This window comes from Mustelus asterias, chromosome 28 (genome assembly GCF_964213995.1).
Source record: "Mustelus asterias chromosome 28, sMusAst1.hap1.1, whole genome shotgun sequence".
Lineage (NCBI taxonomy): Eukaryota > Metazoa > Chordata > Chondrichthyes > Carcharhiniformes > Triakidae > Mustelus > Mustelus asterias.
Genome location: NC_135828.1, coordinates 28,930,562 through 28,948,260, shown reverse-complemented (window position 1 = coordinate 28,948,260; position 17,699 = coordinate 28,930,562). Strand labels below are relative to the sequence as shown.

The 17,699-nt window shown below is 50.1% G+C and overlaps 1 protein-coding gene across 1 annotated transcript in view; it reads left to right on the top strand.

The window, feature by feature from the left end:
* The window catches only part of LOC144480174 (fatty acid-binding protein, intestinal-like), a 52,592-nt gene extending 43,121 nt beyond the window's left edge, over nucleotides 1-9,471 (top strand). Inside the window, exons 4-5 of the mRNA XM_078199324.1 lie at nucleotides 1,274-1,384; nucleotides 9,169-9,471. Coding sequence (XP_078055450.1) covers nucleotides 1,274-1,384; nucleotides 9,169-9,219 — 162 coding nt within the window. The 3' untranslated portion in view covers nucleotides 9,220-9,471. The remainder of the gene's footprint in view (nucleotides 1-1,273; nucleotides 1,385-9,168) is intronic.
* Nucleotides 9,472-17,699: the final 8,228 nt, after the last annotated feature.

Sequence of the window (17,699 nt, the reverse complement as noted above, 5' to 3'; positions counted from 1 at the left end):
CGGAACCGCGCTTTTAGGGACCTGCTAAATAAAAGTCTGAATTGGGCGCTCCAGCCTCTGAAGAGCGTGTTCAACGTTTCCAACAGCTCTCTGACTCAGATCAGTGGTGGGGGGGGAGGAGGGAGGCGGGTAAGATCTATCTCAGGGAGGGGGGGGAAGATGTATCTCTGGTGGGGGGGGGGGGGGGGGCAGATGGATCTCTGGTGGGGGGGGCAGATGGATCTCTGGTGGGGGGGGGCAGATGGATCTCTGGTGGGGGGGCAGGGGGGTCCGCTGCCACTCTGTGGGCGATCAGTGTGGGGGAGGGGGACAGGGGTGGCAATCGGTCTGGGTAGTGGGGGGGGTGGTGAATAAGGGGGATGCACACACACAAAGTGCCACATAAAAGGTGGATACATAAGATAAGGACTGGTGGAGTGGAGGTGATATATTAGTGTACATAAAGGATTGAACAAAGAACAGCCCTTCAGCCCACCAAGGCTGTGCTGACACATGATGTCTTTCTAAACTAATGTCCATTTGCCTCTGCATGGTCCGTACTCCTCTATCCGCTGCCTATTCATGTATCTGTCAATGTCTTAAACATTGCTATTGTATCTGTTTCTCCCACCTCCTCTGGCAGCGAGTTCCAGGCACTCATCCTCTGTGTAAAAAACTTGCCTCTCACATCTCCTTTAAACTTTCCCGCTTTTACCTTAAACCTATGTTCCCTAGTAACTGACATTTCTACACTGGGAAAAAGCCTCCGACTGTCAGTGGACAGGGAGCAGAGAGCAGGTATCAGTAAGGTGAGAGCAGTGGAGTAGCACAATGATCTGTACTGAGGTCTCAGCTATTTACGATCTATATTAATGACTTAGATAAAGAGTCAGAGAGTAATGTATCTAGGTTTTGTATTAATACAAAGCTAGGTGGGAATGCCAGAGGAGGATATAGAGAGGCTGTGAAGAAATATAGGCAGGTGAAGTGAGTAGGCATTGAGGGAGAAGATGTGTGGGGAAGAGAGATTATTTATTTTGGCGCATGGGGAAGGATGTCATTGCATTGGAGGCAATTATAGTTCACCAGACTGGTCCATGGCATGGGAGGGCTGAGAACCTGACCATTCTATATAAGATTCTGAAGGAGCGTCACAGGGTGGACACTGAGAGGTTGTCTGAAGTGAAACTATTTGGTAAATGAGCAGAAACGTTTCAGGCAGCGTGGGAACTACCAAGATCTGTATACAAGGTCCCCGGGCACTTTAGAATAATTCCTCCTTTTTCCTTTTCAGGGAAAGTTTAGTTTGACCACAATGAACCGCTTAGAGGGACATTTTAAAATACTGCCCGATGGAAAGGAATTCATCACGATCCGAGAAATTCAAGGTGATACCTTGGTGCAGGTGAGTAACAGACAGAGAGAAAGAGGCACAGAGTCTTTCAGGACTAAGATAGACACACACTGGGATAGAGGGACAGAGAGGGATAGACACACGCTGGGATAGAGGGACAGAGAGGGATAGACACACGCTGGGATAGAGGGACAGAGAGGGATAGACACACGCTGGGATAGAGGGACAGAGAGGGATAGACACACACTGGGATAGAGGGACAGAGAGGGATAGACACACACTGGGATAGAGGGACAGAGAGGGATAGACACACATTGGGATAGAGGGACAGAGAGGATAGACACACACTGGGATAGAGGGACAGAGAGGGATAGACACACACTGGGATAGAGGGACAGAGAGGGATAGACACACATTGGGATAGAGGGACAGAGAGGATAGACACACACTGGGATAGAGGGACAGAGAGGGATAGACACACATTGGGATAGAGGGACAGAGAGGATAGACACACACTGGGATAAAGGGACAGAGAGGGATAGACACACACTGGGATAGAGGGACAGAGAGGGATAGACACACACTGGGATAGAGGGACAGAGAGGGATAGACACAGTGGTAGAGGGACAGAGAGGGATAGACACACACTGGGATAGAGGGACAGAGAGGGATAGACACAGTGGTAGAGGGACAGAGAGGATAGACACACATTGGGATAGAGGGACAGAGAGGATAGACACACACTGGGATAGAGGGACAGAGAGGGATAGACACACATTGGGATAGAGGGACAGAGAGGATAGACACACACTGGGATAGAGGGACAGAGAGGGATAGACACACACTGGGATAGAGGGACAGAGAGGGATAGACACACACTGGGATAGAGGGACAGAGAGGGATAGACACAGTGGTAGAGGGACAGAGAGGGATAGACACACGCTGGGATAGAGGCGCAGAGAGGGATAGACACACACTGGGATAGAGGCACAGAGAGGATAGACACACATTGGGATAGAGGGACAGAGAGGGTTAGACACACATTGGGATAGAGGGACAGAGAGGGATAGACACACACTGGGATAGAGGGACAGAGAGGGATAGACACACACTGGGATAGAGGGACAGAGAGGGATAGACACACACTGGGATAGAGGGACAGAGAGGGTTAGACACACACTGGGATAGAGGGACAGAGAGGGATAGACACAGTGGGATAGAGGGACAGAGAGGGATAGACACAGTGGGATAGAGGGACAGAGAAGGATAGACACACACTGGGATAGAGGGACAGAGAGGGTTAGACACACACTGGGATAGAGGGACAGAGAGGGATAGACACACACTGGGATAGAGGGACAGAGAGGGATAGACACAAACTGGGATAGAGGGACAGAGAGGGATAGACACACACTGGGATAGAGGGACAGAGAGGGTTAGACACACACTGGGATAGAGGGACAGAGAGGGATAGACACACACTGGGATAGAGGGACAGAGAGGGATAGACACACACTGGGATCGAGGGACAGAGAGGGATAGACACACACTGGGATAGAGGGACAGAGAGGGATAGACACAGTGGGATAGAGGGACAGAGAGGGTTAGACACACACTGGGATAGAGGGACAGAGAGGGATAGACACAGTGGGATGGGGGACAGAGAGGGATAGACACACATTGGGATAGAGGGACAGAGAGGGATAGACACACACTGGGATAGAGGGACAGAGAGGATAGACACACACTGGGATAGAGGGACAGAGAGGGATAGACACACACTGGGATAGAGGGACAGAGAGGGATAGACACACACTGGGATAGAGGGACAGAGAGGATAGACACACACTGGGATAGAGGCACAGAGAGGATAGACACACATTGGGATAGAGGGACAGAGAGGGATAGACACAGTGGGATAGAGGGACAGAGAGGGATAGACACACACTGGGATAGAGGGACAGAGAGGGATAGACACACACTGGGATAGAGGGACAGAGAGGGATAGACACACACTGGGATAGAGGGACAGAGAGGGTTAGACACACACTGGGATAGAGGGACAGAGAGGGATAGACACAGTGGGATAGAGGGACAGAGAGGGATAGACACAGTGGGATAGAGGGACAGAGAGGGATAGACACACACTGGGATAGAGGGACAGAGAGGGATAGACACACACTGGGATAGAGGGACAGAGAGGGATAGACACACACTGGGATAGAGGGACAGAGAGGGATAGACACACACTGGGATAGAGGGACAGAGAGGGATAGACACAGTGGGATAGAGGGACAGAGAGGGTTAGACACACACTGGGATAGAGGGACAGAGAGGGATAGACACACACTGGGATAGAGGGACAGAGAGGGATAGACACACACTGGGATAGAGGGGACAGAGAGGGATAGAAACACACTGGGATAGAGGGACAGAGAGGATAGACACACACTGGGATAGAGGGACAGAGAGGGTTAGACACACACTGGGATAGAGGGACAGAGAGGGATAGACACACACTGGGATAGAGGGACAGAGAGGGTTAGACACACACTGGGATAGAGGGACAGAGAGGGATAGACACACACTGGGATAGAGGGACAGAGAGGGATAGACACACACTGGGATAGAGGGACAGAGAGGGATAGACACACACTGGGATAGAGGGATAGACACACACTGGGATAGAGGGACAGAGAGGGATAGACACACACTGGGATAGAGGGACAGAGAGGGATAGACACACACTGGGATAGAGGGACAGAGAGGGATAGACACAGTGGGATAGAGGGACAGAGAGGGTTAGACACACACTGGGATAGAGGGACAGAGAGGGATAGACACACACTGGGATAGAGGGACAGAGAGGGATAGACACACACTGGGATAGAGGGGACAGAGAGGGATAGAAACACACTGGGATAGAGGGACAGAGAGGATAGACACACACTGGGATAGAGGGACAGAGAGGGATAGACACACTGGGATAGAGGGACAGAGAGGGTTAGACACACACTGGGATAGAGGGACAGAGAAGGATTGATACAATGGGATAGAGGGAGAGAGGGGGATAGACACACATTGGGATAGGGGGACATAGAGGGATAGACACACACTGGGATAGAGGGACAGAGAGGGATAGACACAGTGGGATGGGGGACAGAGAGGGTTAGACACACATTGGGATAGAGGGACAGAGAGGGATAGACACACATTGGGATAGAGGGACAGAGAGGGATAGACACACACTGGGATAGAGGGACAGAGAGGATAGACACACACTGGGATAGAGGGACAGAGAGGGATAGACACACACTGGGATAGAGGGACAGAGAGGATAGACACACACTGGGATAGAGGGACAGAGAGGGATAGACACACACTGGGATAGAGGGACAGAGAGGGATAAACACACACTGGGATAGAGGGACAGAGAGGGATAGACACACACTGGGATAGAGGGACAGAGAGGGATAGACACACACTGGGATAGAGGGACAGAGAGGGATAGACACAGTGGGATGGGGGACAGAGAGGGATAGACACAGTGGGATGGGGGACAGAGAGGGATAGACACAGTGGGATGGGGGACAGAGAGGGATAGACACAGTAGGGATAGAGGGATAGAGAGAGATCGAAATAGAGGGCTGGGGGAACAAAATGTAAATCCATTTTAAAAGACGGCTGTTTGCATTTATTATCACTGGAACATCAGTGCCGTGTGGGCACAGACTAACATAGAACGGGGGATGGCAAGAAATGGTGAAGATCCTGCCCCAGTGTCTAACCAAGAGGTGGGAGAGGGGGCTACATAGGAGCAACAACCAGGGATAGGATGTGGGCCCGGGAACTTTGGAAAAGCTCGATGAAATTCTGGGTTAGAGAGTTGGGGGAGGGGCTCATAGAGTTGGGGACAAATGCCAGGGAGCGGGGTCAGGGGATAAATGAGGGCTGTGGGGGAACAGTATGGGGATCGGAGCGGGGGCGCGCAGGAGGCTGAGGGCTCTGGGATGCACAGAGCAGTAGGAAACATCCAAACAATTTCCATATACACAACAGCTCATTCCACAGATAAACATTACACCATCCAACTCCCCAACCTCACACACACTGTACCCCATCCAACTCCCCAACCTCACACACACTGTACCCCAACCAACTCCCCACCCTCACACACACTGTACCCCATCCAACTCCCCAACCTCACACACACACTGTACCCCAACCAACTCCCCACCCTCACACACACTGTACCCCAACCAACTCCCCACCCTCACACACACTGTACCCCATCCAACTCCCCAACCTCACACACACACTGTACCCCATCCAACTCCCCAACCTCACACACACTGTACCCCATCCAACTCCCCACCCTCACACACACTGTACCCCATCCAACTCCCCAACCTCACACACACTGTACCCCATCCAACTCCCCACCCTCACACACACTGTACCCCATCCAACTCCCCACCCTCACACACACACTGTACCCCATCCAACTCCCCAACCTCACACACACTGTACCCCATCCAACACCCCACCCTCACACACACACTGTACCCCATCCAACTCCCCAAACTCACACACACACTGTACCCCATCCAACTCCCCAACCTCACACACACTGTACCCCATCCAACACCCCACCCTCACACACACTGTACCCCATCCAACACCCCACCCTCACACACACACTGTACCCCATCCAACTCCCCAACCTCACACACACACTGTACCCCATCCAACTCCCCAACCTCACACACACACTGTACCCCATCCAACTCCCCAACCTCACACACACACACTGTACCCCATCCAACTCCCCAACCTCACACACACTGTACCCCATCCAACTCCCCACCCTTACACACACGCTGTACCCCATCCAACCCCCCACCCTCACACACACTGTACCCCATCCAACTCCCCACCCTCACACACACACTGTACCCCACCCAACTCCCCACCCTCACACACACACTGTACCCCATCCAACTCCCCAACCTCACACACACTGTACCCCATCCAACACCCCACCCTCACACACACACACTGTACCCCATCCAACACCCCACCCTCACACACACACTGTACACCATCCAAATCCCCAACCTCTCACACACTGTACCCCATCCAACTCCCCACCCTCACACACACACTGTACCCCATCCAAACCCCACCCTCACACACACACACACTGTATCCCATCCAACTCCCCACCCTCACACACACACTGTACCCCATCCAACTCCTCACCCTCACACACACACACTGTACCCCATCCAACCCCCCACCCTCACACACACACTGTACACCATCCAACACCCCAACCTCACACACACCCTGTGCCCCATCCAACTCCCCACCCTCACACACACACACTATACCCCATCCAACTCCCCACCCACACACACACACACTGTACCCCATCCAACTCCCCACCCTCACACACACACACTGTACCCCATCCAACTCCCCACCCTCACACACACACACACTGTACCCCATCCAACTCCCCACCCACACACACACACTGTACCCCATCCAACTCCCCACCCTCACACACACACACTGTACCCCATCCAACTCCCCACCCTCACACACACACTGTACCCCATCCAACTCCCCACCCTCACACACACACTGTATCCCATCCAACTCCCGAGCCTCACACACACACTGTACCCCATCCAACTCCCCACCCTCACACACACACACTGTACCCCATCCAACTCCCCACCCTCACACACACACTGTACCCCATCCAACTCCCCACCCTCACACACACACTGTACCCCATCCAACTCCCCACCCTCACACACACACTGTACCCCATCCAACTCCCCACCCTCACACACACTGTACCCCATCCAACTCCCCACCCTCACACACACACTGTACCCCATCCAACTCCCCAACCTCACACACACTGTACCCCAACCAACTCCCCACCCTCACACACACTGTACCCCATCCAACTCCCCAACCTCACACACACACTGTACCCCAACCAACTCCCCACCCTCACACACACTGTACCCCAACCAACTCCCCACCCTCACACACACTGTACCCCATCCAACTCCCCAACCTCACACACACACTGTACCCCATCCAACTCCCCAACCTCACACACACTGTACCCCATCCAACTCCCCACCCTCACACACACTGTACCCCATCCAACTCCCCAACCTCACACACACTGTACCCCATCCAACTCCCCACCCTCACACACACTGTACCCCATCCAACTCCCCACCCTCACACACACACTGTACCCCATCCAACTCCCCAACCTCACACACACTGTACCCCATCCAACACCCCACCCTCACACACACACTGTACCCCATCCAACTCCCCAAACTCACACACACACTGTACCCCATCCAACTCCCCAACCTCACACACACTGTACCCCATCCAACACCCCACCCTCACACACACTGTACCCCATCCAACACCCCACCCTCACACACACACTGTACCCCATCCAACTCCCCAACCTCACACACACACTGTACCCCATCCAACTCCCCAACCTCACACACACACTGTACCCCATCCAACTCCCCAACCTCACACACACACACTGTACCCCATCCAACTCCCCAACCTCACACACACTGTACCCCATCCAACTCCCCACCCTTACACACACGCTGTACCCCATCCAACCCCCCACCCTCACACACACTGTACCCCATCCAACTCCCCACCCTCACACACACACTGTACCCCACCCAACTCCCCACCCTCACACACACACTGTACCCCATCCAACTCCCCAACCTCACACACACTGTACCCCATCCAACACCCCACCCTCACACACACACACTGTACCCCATCCAACACCCCACCCTCACACACACACTGTACACCATCCAAATCCCCAACCTCTCACACACTGTACCCCATCCAACTCCCCACCCTCACACACACACTGTACCCCATCCAAACCCCACCCTCACACACACACACTGTATCCCATCCAACTCCCCACCCTCACACACACACACTGTACCCCATCCAACTCCTCACCCTCACACACACACACTGTACCCCATCCAACCCCCCACCCTCACACACACACTGTACACCATCCAACACCCCAACCTCACACACACCCTGTGCCCCATCCAACTCCCCACCCTCACACACACACACTATACCCCATCCAACTCCCCACCCACACACACACACACTGTACCCCATCCAACTCCCCACCCTCACACACACACTGTACCCCATCCAACTCCCCACCCTCACACACACACACTGTACCCCATCCAACTCCCCACCCACACACACACACTGTACCCCATCCAACTCCCCACCCTCACACACACACACACTGTACCCCATCCAACTCCCCACCCTCACACACACACTGTACCCCATCCAACTCCCCACCCTCACACACACACTGTATCCCATCCAACTCCCCACCCTCACACACACACTGTACCCCATCCAACTCCCCACCCTCACACACACACACTATACCCCATCCAACTCCCCACTCTCACAGACACACTGTACCCCATCCAACTCCCCACCCTCATACACACACACTATACTCCATCCAACTCCCCACCCTCACACACGCTGTACCCCATCCTGCTTTGTCCTGCCCTCTTGCCCCTTCACTCTCACTCCCTGTACACCTCAGCTCCATTGTTACCCTTTGTGTTGGCCAGATTCTGATCAAATTTTTCCATGAACCTTTCCGTTGGTGAGCAGGCTGCAGGAGGCTGATAGCTACCTGGACGTTTATAAAACTGTCTCTCTTTTCTAACTGAATATCCTTTTTCTTAATTTAGATCATTAAGATCGATGGACAAGACACCAAAAGATTCTTTAAGAAACAATAAATCCAGCTGATTGGGGACAACAGCGAAGAAACCCCAGGAAGATTTCGTCTCAGGTTCTAATTGATTGATCTGAATTCAGGCTGTTATACAAAAGCGTTACTTGACACGAGCGCTGTTTATAAACAATGTTTACTGTTGGAGCTTCCTCTGTAACAAGCAAGTTTCAGAATGTCTGACTCCATCCCAAATTCCTGTGTGGGTCTAAATGGGCCAAATGGACCTCCCATTGAGGCAATAAACAGTTATAACAGCAAAGATCAGTGTCATTTCTATATTCTTTTACAAAGTGTCTCAGCACTGTGGCTCATGGCAGCATTTTGTCATGGTGAGCTCACAACCTTCCCCAGAGACTGAATCGTGGTTCTGAAGTCAGGGCCCTGACATTGGACATATCTACGGGCCCCAACCCCACATTGTGTTAGTGCCTGATGCCCAATGTAACTCCAGACTGGGGAGGCGATGGCCGAGTGGTATTATCATTCGGTTATTAATCCAGAAACTCAGCTAACGTTCTGGGACCCCGGTTCGAATCCCACCACAGCAGATGATGGAATTTGAATTCAATAAAAAACAATCTGGAATTAAGAATCTACTGATGACCATGAAACCATTGTCGATTGTCGGAATAACCCATCTGGTTCACTAATGTCCTTTAGGGAAGGAAATCTGTCATCCTTACCCAGTCTGGCCTGCACATGACTCAAGAGTCACAGCAATGTGGTTGACTCTCAACAGCCCTCGGGCAACGGAGGATGGGCAATAAATGCTGGCCAGCCAGCGATGCCCATGTCCCACAAATGAAAAAAAAAAGCTGGCTGCTTAGTGTCCAGGGTGTGCCCTCCAATGACAGAGGCCAATGAGAGACTGTCCAGCAAACACAGATCAGCATCCATGGCGACACAGGTGAGCGAGATCTGTCGATGTAGGGAACCGAAAGAGAGAATGATACCTCAAGATGGAGACACTCCATCTCCAATGATCCCATTCTCATGTTAAGGTGACATTGATTTGATTTGCTTTATTATTGTCACATGTATGAGCATACAGTGAAAAGTATTGTTTCTTGCGCGCTATACAGACAAAGCATACTGTTCATAGAGAAGGAAACAAGAGAGTACAGAATGTAGTGTTACAGTCAAAGCTAGGGTGTAGAGAAAGATCAACTTAATGCAAGGTAAGTCCATTCAAAATTCTGACGGCAGCAGGGAAGAAGCTGTCTTCAGTCGGTTGGTACATGACCTCAGACTTTTGTATCTTTTTTCTGAAGGAAGAAGGTGGAAGATAGGATGTCCGGGGTTATTGGGCTCCTTAATTATGCTGGCTGCTTTGCCGAGGCAGCGGGAATTGTAGACAGATTCAATAGATGGGAGGCTGGTTTGCGTGATGGATTGGGCTACATTCACGACCTTTTGTAGTTCCTTGTGGTCTTGGGCAGAGCAGGAGCCAGACCAAGCTGTGATACAACCAGAAAGAAGGCTTTCTATGGAGCATCTGTAAAAGTTGGTGAGAGTCGTAGCTGACATGCCAAATTTCCTTAATCTTTTGGGAAAGTAGAGGTGTTGGTGGGCTTTCTTAGCTATAGTGTCGGCATGGGGGGGACCAGAACAGGCTGTTGGTGATCTGGACACCTCAAAACCTGAAGTTCTCGGCCATTTCTTCTTCATCCCCATTGATGTGGACTGTTTAATGTCTCCTTTACACTTCCTGAAGTCGATGACAATCTCTTTCGTTTTGTTGACATTGAGGGAGCCAAATCAAGTCGTATGTATTCCTGGAAGTGTCTCCACATGGCGCCTTTCATCCAATGACCCTCACTCCAACACCATTCTTTTCCAAATACATCCATCATCAGAGCATCCACCTCACCATAGCCAATCAGAAAGCAAAATGACCGATCATTCTGTGCCTGTCAAATAGCATTTTCTTCATCTCCAACACTCTTTAATGCACAAAGAAAAGTGATCGAAGAAATTGGAAAATAAACACAGTGCCCTGTTGGTTTTACCCCTGGGATTACTCACTCTGGGAAAAGGTTTGGTTCCCAAACCCCTTGGTTCCCTATCTCCGGAAGAGTTTCGAGATCTGAAAACAGACACTAAGGCCGGAATGTTGCCACCGTTCACACCGGCAGGACTTTTCCATCCTGCTGCAGTGAACAGAGATTTGACTGGATGCCAAATTCTCCAACCTCGCTGCAGCGGGAGTGTGCTGTGAACAGCCGGTACGATCGTGCTCCGAATAATAGTTTAGTTCCTATTCTTTTTTTCATTCATTCCTGGGACATGGGTGTCGCTGGCTGGGCCAGCATTTGTTGCCCATCCCTAGTTGCCCTTGAGAAGGTGCTGGTGAGCTGCCTTCTTGAATCGTTGCAGTCCATGGCGTAGAGTTAGATGATCATCCACGATCTGTTTGAATGGTGAGGGAGACTCGATGAGCCATATTCTGCATTATTAATGCTCCTGTCTCTGCCTGTAGTAAACCCACATGTGTCCTTGCCAATCTTCTTCTTTTCACATATCTAAAGAATTGTGACCAGATCTGGGCGCAGTATTTCAAATGCGGCCGAACCAACGTTCTATACAACTGCAACATCAGACCCCAACTTTTATACTCTATGCCCCATCCTATAAAGGACTACTACTAAAGAGCTACTAGCGGTATTAGTTAGGGAGCATATTACAGCGGTGCAGAGGGTGGACAATTTAGAGGGGTCATGTAATGAGTCGCTGTGGGTGGAGCTCAGAAACAGGAAGGGTGCAATCACTATGCTGGGGGTGTACTACAGGCCACCCAACAGCCCACGGGAAGTGGAGGAAAGGATATGTCAGGAGATTCTGGATATGTGCAGAAAAAATAGGGTTGTTGCAGTGGGAGACTTCAATTTCCCTGGTATAGACTGGAAAGTGCTCAGGGCTGGGAGTCTGGACGGGGAGGAATTTGTAAAATGCGTACTGGAAGGTTCTTTGGAACAGTATGTAGCTAGCCCAACTAGAGAGGGGGCTATACTGGATCTAGTTCTGGGAAATGAGCCCGGTCAAGTCGTCAACGTTTCAGTAGGGGAACATGTGGCAAATAGTGACCACAACTCTGTTAACTTCAGGATAGTAATGGACAAGGATGAGTGTTGTCCTAAGGGTAGAGTGCTAAATTGGGGGAAGGCTAACGATAGCCGGATTAGGCAGGAATTGGTGGCCGTTGATTGGGAGAGGCTGTTCGGGGGTAAGTCCACGTCTGGCATGTGGGAGTCTTTTAAGGAACAGTTGATAAGGCTGCAGGACAGGCATGTGCCTGTAAAAAGGAAGAATAGGCAAGGTAGGATTCAAGAGCCATGGATAACCAGGGAAATTGAGGATCTGATCAAAAAGAAAAGAGGCGTACGTTAGGTCCAGGCAACTGAAAACAGATAGAACTCTGGAGGAATACAGAGAGAGTAGGAAAGAACTCAAACGGGGAGTTAGAAGGGCAAGAAGAAGTCACGAAATGTTCTTGGCAGACAGGATTAAGGAGAATCCTAAGGCATTTTATTCATATGTTAGGAACAAAAGAGTTGTCAGGGAAAAAGTCGGACCTCTCAGGGACAAAAGAGGGGAATTATGCTTAGAACCCAAGGGGAGATCCTAAATTAATACTTTGCATCGGTATTCACAAAGGAGAGGGACTTGTTGACTGGGAGTGTCTCAGAGGGAGGTGTTGACCCGTTAGAGAGAATCTCCATTACAAGGGAGAAAGTGTTAGATTTTTTAGGTAACATTAAAACTGACAAATCCCCAGGGCCTGATGGCATCTATCCTAGACTGCTCAGGGAGACAAGAGATGTAATTGCTGGGCCTCTGACGGAAATCTTTGTCTCTTCATTGGACACAGGTGAGGTCCCTGAGGGTTGGCGGATAGCAAATGTGGTACCGTTATTTAAGAAGGGTCGCAGGGATAACCCGGATAATTATAGGCCAGTGAGCTTAACGTCCGTGGTAGGGAAGTTGTTGGAGGGGATTTTTAGAGACAGGATGTATGCGCATTTAGAACGGAACAATCTCATTAGTGACAGACAGCATGGTTTTGTAAGAGGGAGGTCGTGCCTTACAAATTTGGTGCTTTTTTGAGGAAGTGACAAAAACGGTTGATGAAGGACGGGCCGTGGATGTCGTCTATATGGATTTCAGTAAGGCATTTGACAAAGTCCTCATGGCAGGTTGGTTAAGAAGGTTAAGGCTCATGGGATACAAGGAGAGATGGCTAGATGGGTAGAAAACTGGCTTGGCCACAGGAGACAGAGGGTAGCAGTCGAAGGGTCTTTTTCCAGCTGGAGGTCTGTGACCAGTGGTGTTCCGCAGGGCTCTGTACTGGGACCTCTGCTATTTGTGATATATATAAATGATTTGGAAGAAAGTGTAACTGGTGTTATCAGCAAGTTTGCGGATGACACGAAGATGGCTAGACTTGCGGATAGCGATAAACATTGTCGGACAATACAACAGGATATAGATAGGCTGGAAAATTGGGCGGAGAAATGGCAGATGGAATTTAATCCAGATAAATGCGAAGTGATGCATTTTGGAAGAACTAATGTAGGGGGAAGTTATACAATAAAAGGCAGAGCCATCAAGAGTATAGAAACACAGAGGACTTAGGTGTGCAAGTCCACAAATCCTTGAAGGTGGCAGCACAGGTGGAGAAGGTGGTGAAGGAGGCATATGGTATGCTTGCCTTTATAGGATGGGGTATAGAGTATAAAAGCTGGAGTCTGATGTTGCAGCTGTATAGAACGCTGATTAGGCCACATTTGGAGTACTGCGTCTAGTTCTGGTCGCCGCACTACCAGAAGGATGTGGAGGCTTTAGAGAGAGTTCAGAGAAGGTTTACCAGCTGTTGCCTCGTATGGAGGGTCTTAGCTATAAGGAGAGATTGGGTAAACTAGGCTTGTTCTCCCTGGAAAGATGGAGAATGAGGGGAGACCTAATAGAGTGTACAAAATTATGAAGGGTATAGATAGGGTGAACAATGGGAAGCTTTTTCCCAGGTCGGAGGTGACGATCACGAGGGGTCACGGGCTCAAGGTGAGAGGGGCGAGGTATAACTCAGATATCAGACGGACGTTTTTTACACAGAGAGTGGTGGGGGCCTGGAATGCGCTGCCAAGTAGGGTGGTGGAGGCAGACACGCTGACATCGTTTAAGACTTACCTGGATAGTCACATGAGCAGCCTGGGAATGGAGGGATACAAACGATTGGTCTAGTTGGAACAATGAGCGGCACAGGCTTGGAGGGCCGAAGGGCCTGTTTCCTGTGCTGTACTGTTCTTTGTTCTTTGTTTATCCCTTATCCTCAAACTATGACCCCTAATTCTGGACTCCCCCACCATCAGGAACATTCTTTCTGAATTTACCCTGTTTAACCCTGTTAGAATATTATGTTTCTATGAGATCCCCTCTCACTCTTCTAAACTCCAGTGAATATAATCCTAACCGACTTCGTCTCTCCTCTTATGACAGATCTGCCATCCCAGGAATCAGCCTGGTGAACCTTCGCTGTACTCCCTCTATAGCAAGGACATCCTTCCTCAGACAAGGACACCAAAACTGCACACAATACTCCAGGTGTGGCCTCAGCAACTCCCTATACAATTGCAATAAAATAGCCCTATTCCTATACTCAAATCCTCTCGCTATGAAGGCCAACATACCATTTGCCTTCTTTACTGCCTGCTGTACCTGCACGCTTACTTTCAGCGACTGATGCACGAGGACTCCAAGGTCTCATTGAGTATCCACCTCTCTCAATTTACACCCATTCAGGTAATAATCTATCTTCCTAGTCTTGCTACCAAAGTGGATAACATCACATTTATCCACATTATACTGCATCTGCCATGTAGATGCCCACACACTCAGCCTGTCCAAATCACGCTGAAGCATCTCTGCATCCTCCTCACAGCTCACCCTCCCACCCTACTTTGTATCATCTGCAAATTTGAAAATAATACATTCAGCTCCCTCTTCCAAATCATTAATATATAATTTGAACAGTTGGGGTCCTAGCACAGATCTCTGCGGAACCCCACTAGTCACTGACTGCCAATCAGAAAGACCCATTTATGCCAACTCTTCTCTTCCTATCTGCTTACCAGCTTTCTATCCATCTCAAGACATTACCTGCAATCCTATGTGCAACATGGTTTTGTGAAGGGGAGGTCGTGTCTCACTAACTTGATCGAGTTTTCAAGGAAGTGATGAAGATGATTGATGAGGGTAGGGCAGTGGATGTTGTCTACATGGACTTCAGTAAGGCCTTTGACAAGGTCCCTCATGGCAGACTGGTAGAGAAGCTGAAGTCGCATGGAATCAGAGGTGAGCTGGCAAGATGGATACACAACTGGCTTGGTCATGGAAGACAGAGGGTAGCAGTGGAAGGGTGCGTTTCTGAATGGAGGGCTGTGACAAGTGGCGTTCCTCAGGAATCAGTGCTCGGACTGTATTCCTGTTTAGAAGAGTGAGGGGGTGACCTTATTCAAACATATCAGATCCTGGGGGACTTGACAGGGTAGATGGTGAGATGTTTTCACCAGTGGGAGAGTCTCGAACAAGGGGACAGAGCTACAAGGTAAAGGGCCGATCATTTAAAACTGAGGTGTGAGAAACTTCTTCTCGCAGAGGGTGGTGAATCTCTGGAATTCTCTGCCCCAAAGGGTGGTGGAGGCTGGATCATTAGAAGTATTTAAAGTGGAGCTGGATAAATATTTGATAGCTCGAGGAATAGAGGACTATGGGAAATGGCACAGAAAAGGAGCTGAGGATGGCATAGATCAGCCAGGATTGTACTGAATGGCAGGGCAGGATTGAATGGCCGAATGGCCTGCTTCTGCTTCTATTTCTTGTATTCTTGTGAATGACTCGCTGTAAGCTACTGGTGCCGCCCCTGGTACACAATAAAGGGGCTTTGGTGACAGGAACCTGACATCTGGCTGAGTTACTGCACCCTCCCAGTCACACTGACTTGGAAAGATATCGCCAATACTTCACTGTCGCTGGCTCAAAATCCTGGAACTCCCTCCCAAACAGCACTGTGGGTGTACCTACAGCACAGGGACTGCAGCAGTTCAAGAAGGCAGCTCACCATCACCTTGTCAAGGGGCAAATTGGCTTGGGCACTAAATGCTGGTCTAGCCAGCGACACCCACATTCCATGAATGAATTTTTAAATTGGTAATCTTCCCCCTGCATCCCTGTGGCGTGAGTGAACGTTGACTGCTCCTTCCCACTCCTCCTCCCTTTTCAATGTTTTGGTCTCATTCCTAACTTTACCTTACTTTAGAATCCTAATCCGGCTCTCAATGGCCAACTGTATTTACCTTTTATCTCACACGGAATCTCTACAGTGCATTGAGACTGCATCGACCACAATCCCACCCAGGCCCTATTCCCCACACGTTTACCCTGCACATCCCACCCTGACACTGGGGTCAATTTAACATGACCAATCAACCTAATCCGCACATCTTTGGAGTGTGGGAGGAAACCCACACCGACACGGGGAGAACGTGCAAACTCCACACAGACAGTGACCCAAGCCAGGAATCGAACCCGGGTCCCTGCCGCTGTGAGGCAGCAGTGCTAACCACTGTGCCACCATGCCACTCACACTTGCTAATTCACCCAAAACTCCACACATTAAGCTAAGCTTTTCCCATCAACCCAGCAATCGAACTTCAATCCTCATCCTAACTGCAATATCCGGCTGCCACATCCTGTTCCCTTCACACTGTGTTTACTCATACTGCTGACTCATTGCCAAATAATTCATCATTAGTAATATTGTTTTAAGTCCCATTGTGTACATATTTAAGTCACTTCAATGCTTCCATGTTAATGATTTAGGATTCATTTAGGACTCTGTGGATCTCAATCTCTCCATCTCACTGTTACAGTGACAAGGAGTAAATGTTATCAATATTCAACATTGTTAATCTCCTCCCCCACCCTGCTGGTGTTGCTGCCTCTCCAGGATTGCTCTGCAGTGTTCAGGGATTAAAGATTAATCCTTCCGTGAGCAACACTCACTTCCCTTTCTTCAAACTTTGCTTTATTTGTTTTAAATTGATTAGAGATTGGAAACGGAGACTGCGTGACTGACCATTATCATGGGCAGGCGCGGTGGCACAGTGGTTAGCACTGCTGCCTCACAGCGCCAGGGGCACAGGTTCGATTCCCGGCCTGGGTCACTGTCTATGCGGAGTCCGCACATGTGCATGTACAATCCAGGTTCCAGGGCAGAGTCCGTGCTGCCCTGGAACCTGGATTGTACATGCACATATAAATGCATTTGGCCTGGACAGGGATCGAACCCACAACCTTGGCGTTATCAGGTTGAGATAATTCATGCCATGAAAGGGAGGTACGGGATCAAAAGGCTGGCTGCTCAGAGATCTGGGTGCCCCTATTAAAGATCAGGTTGTCCCATAGTCTCAGAGTCAATTCTGAATAGGT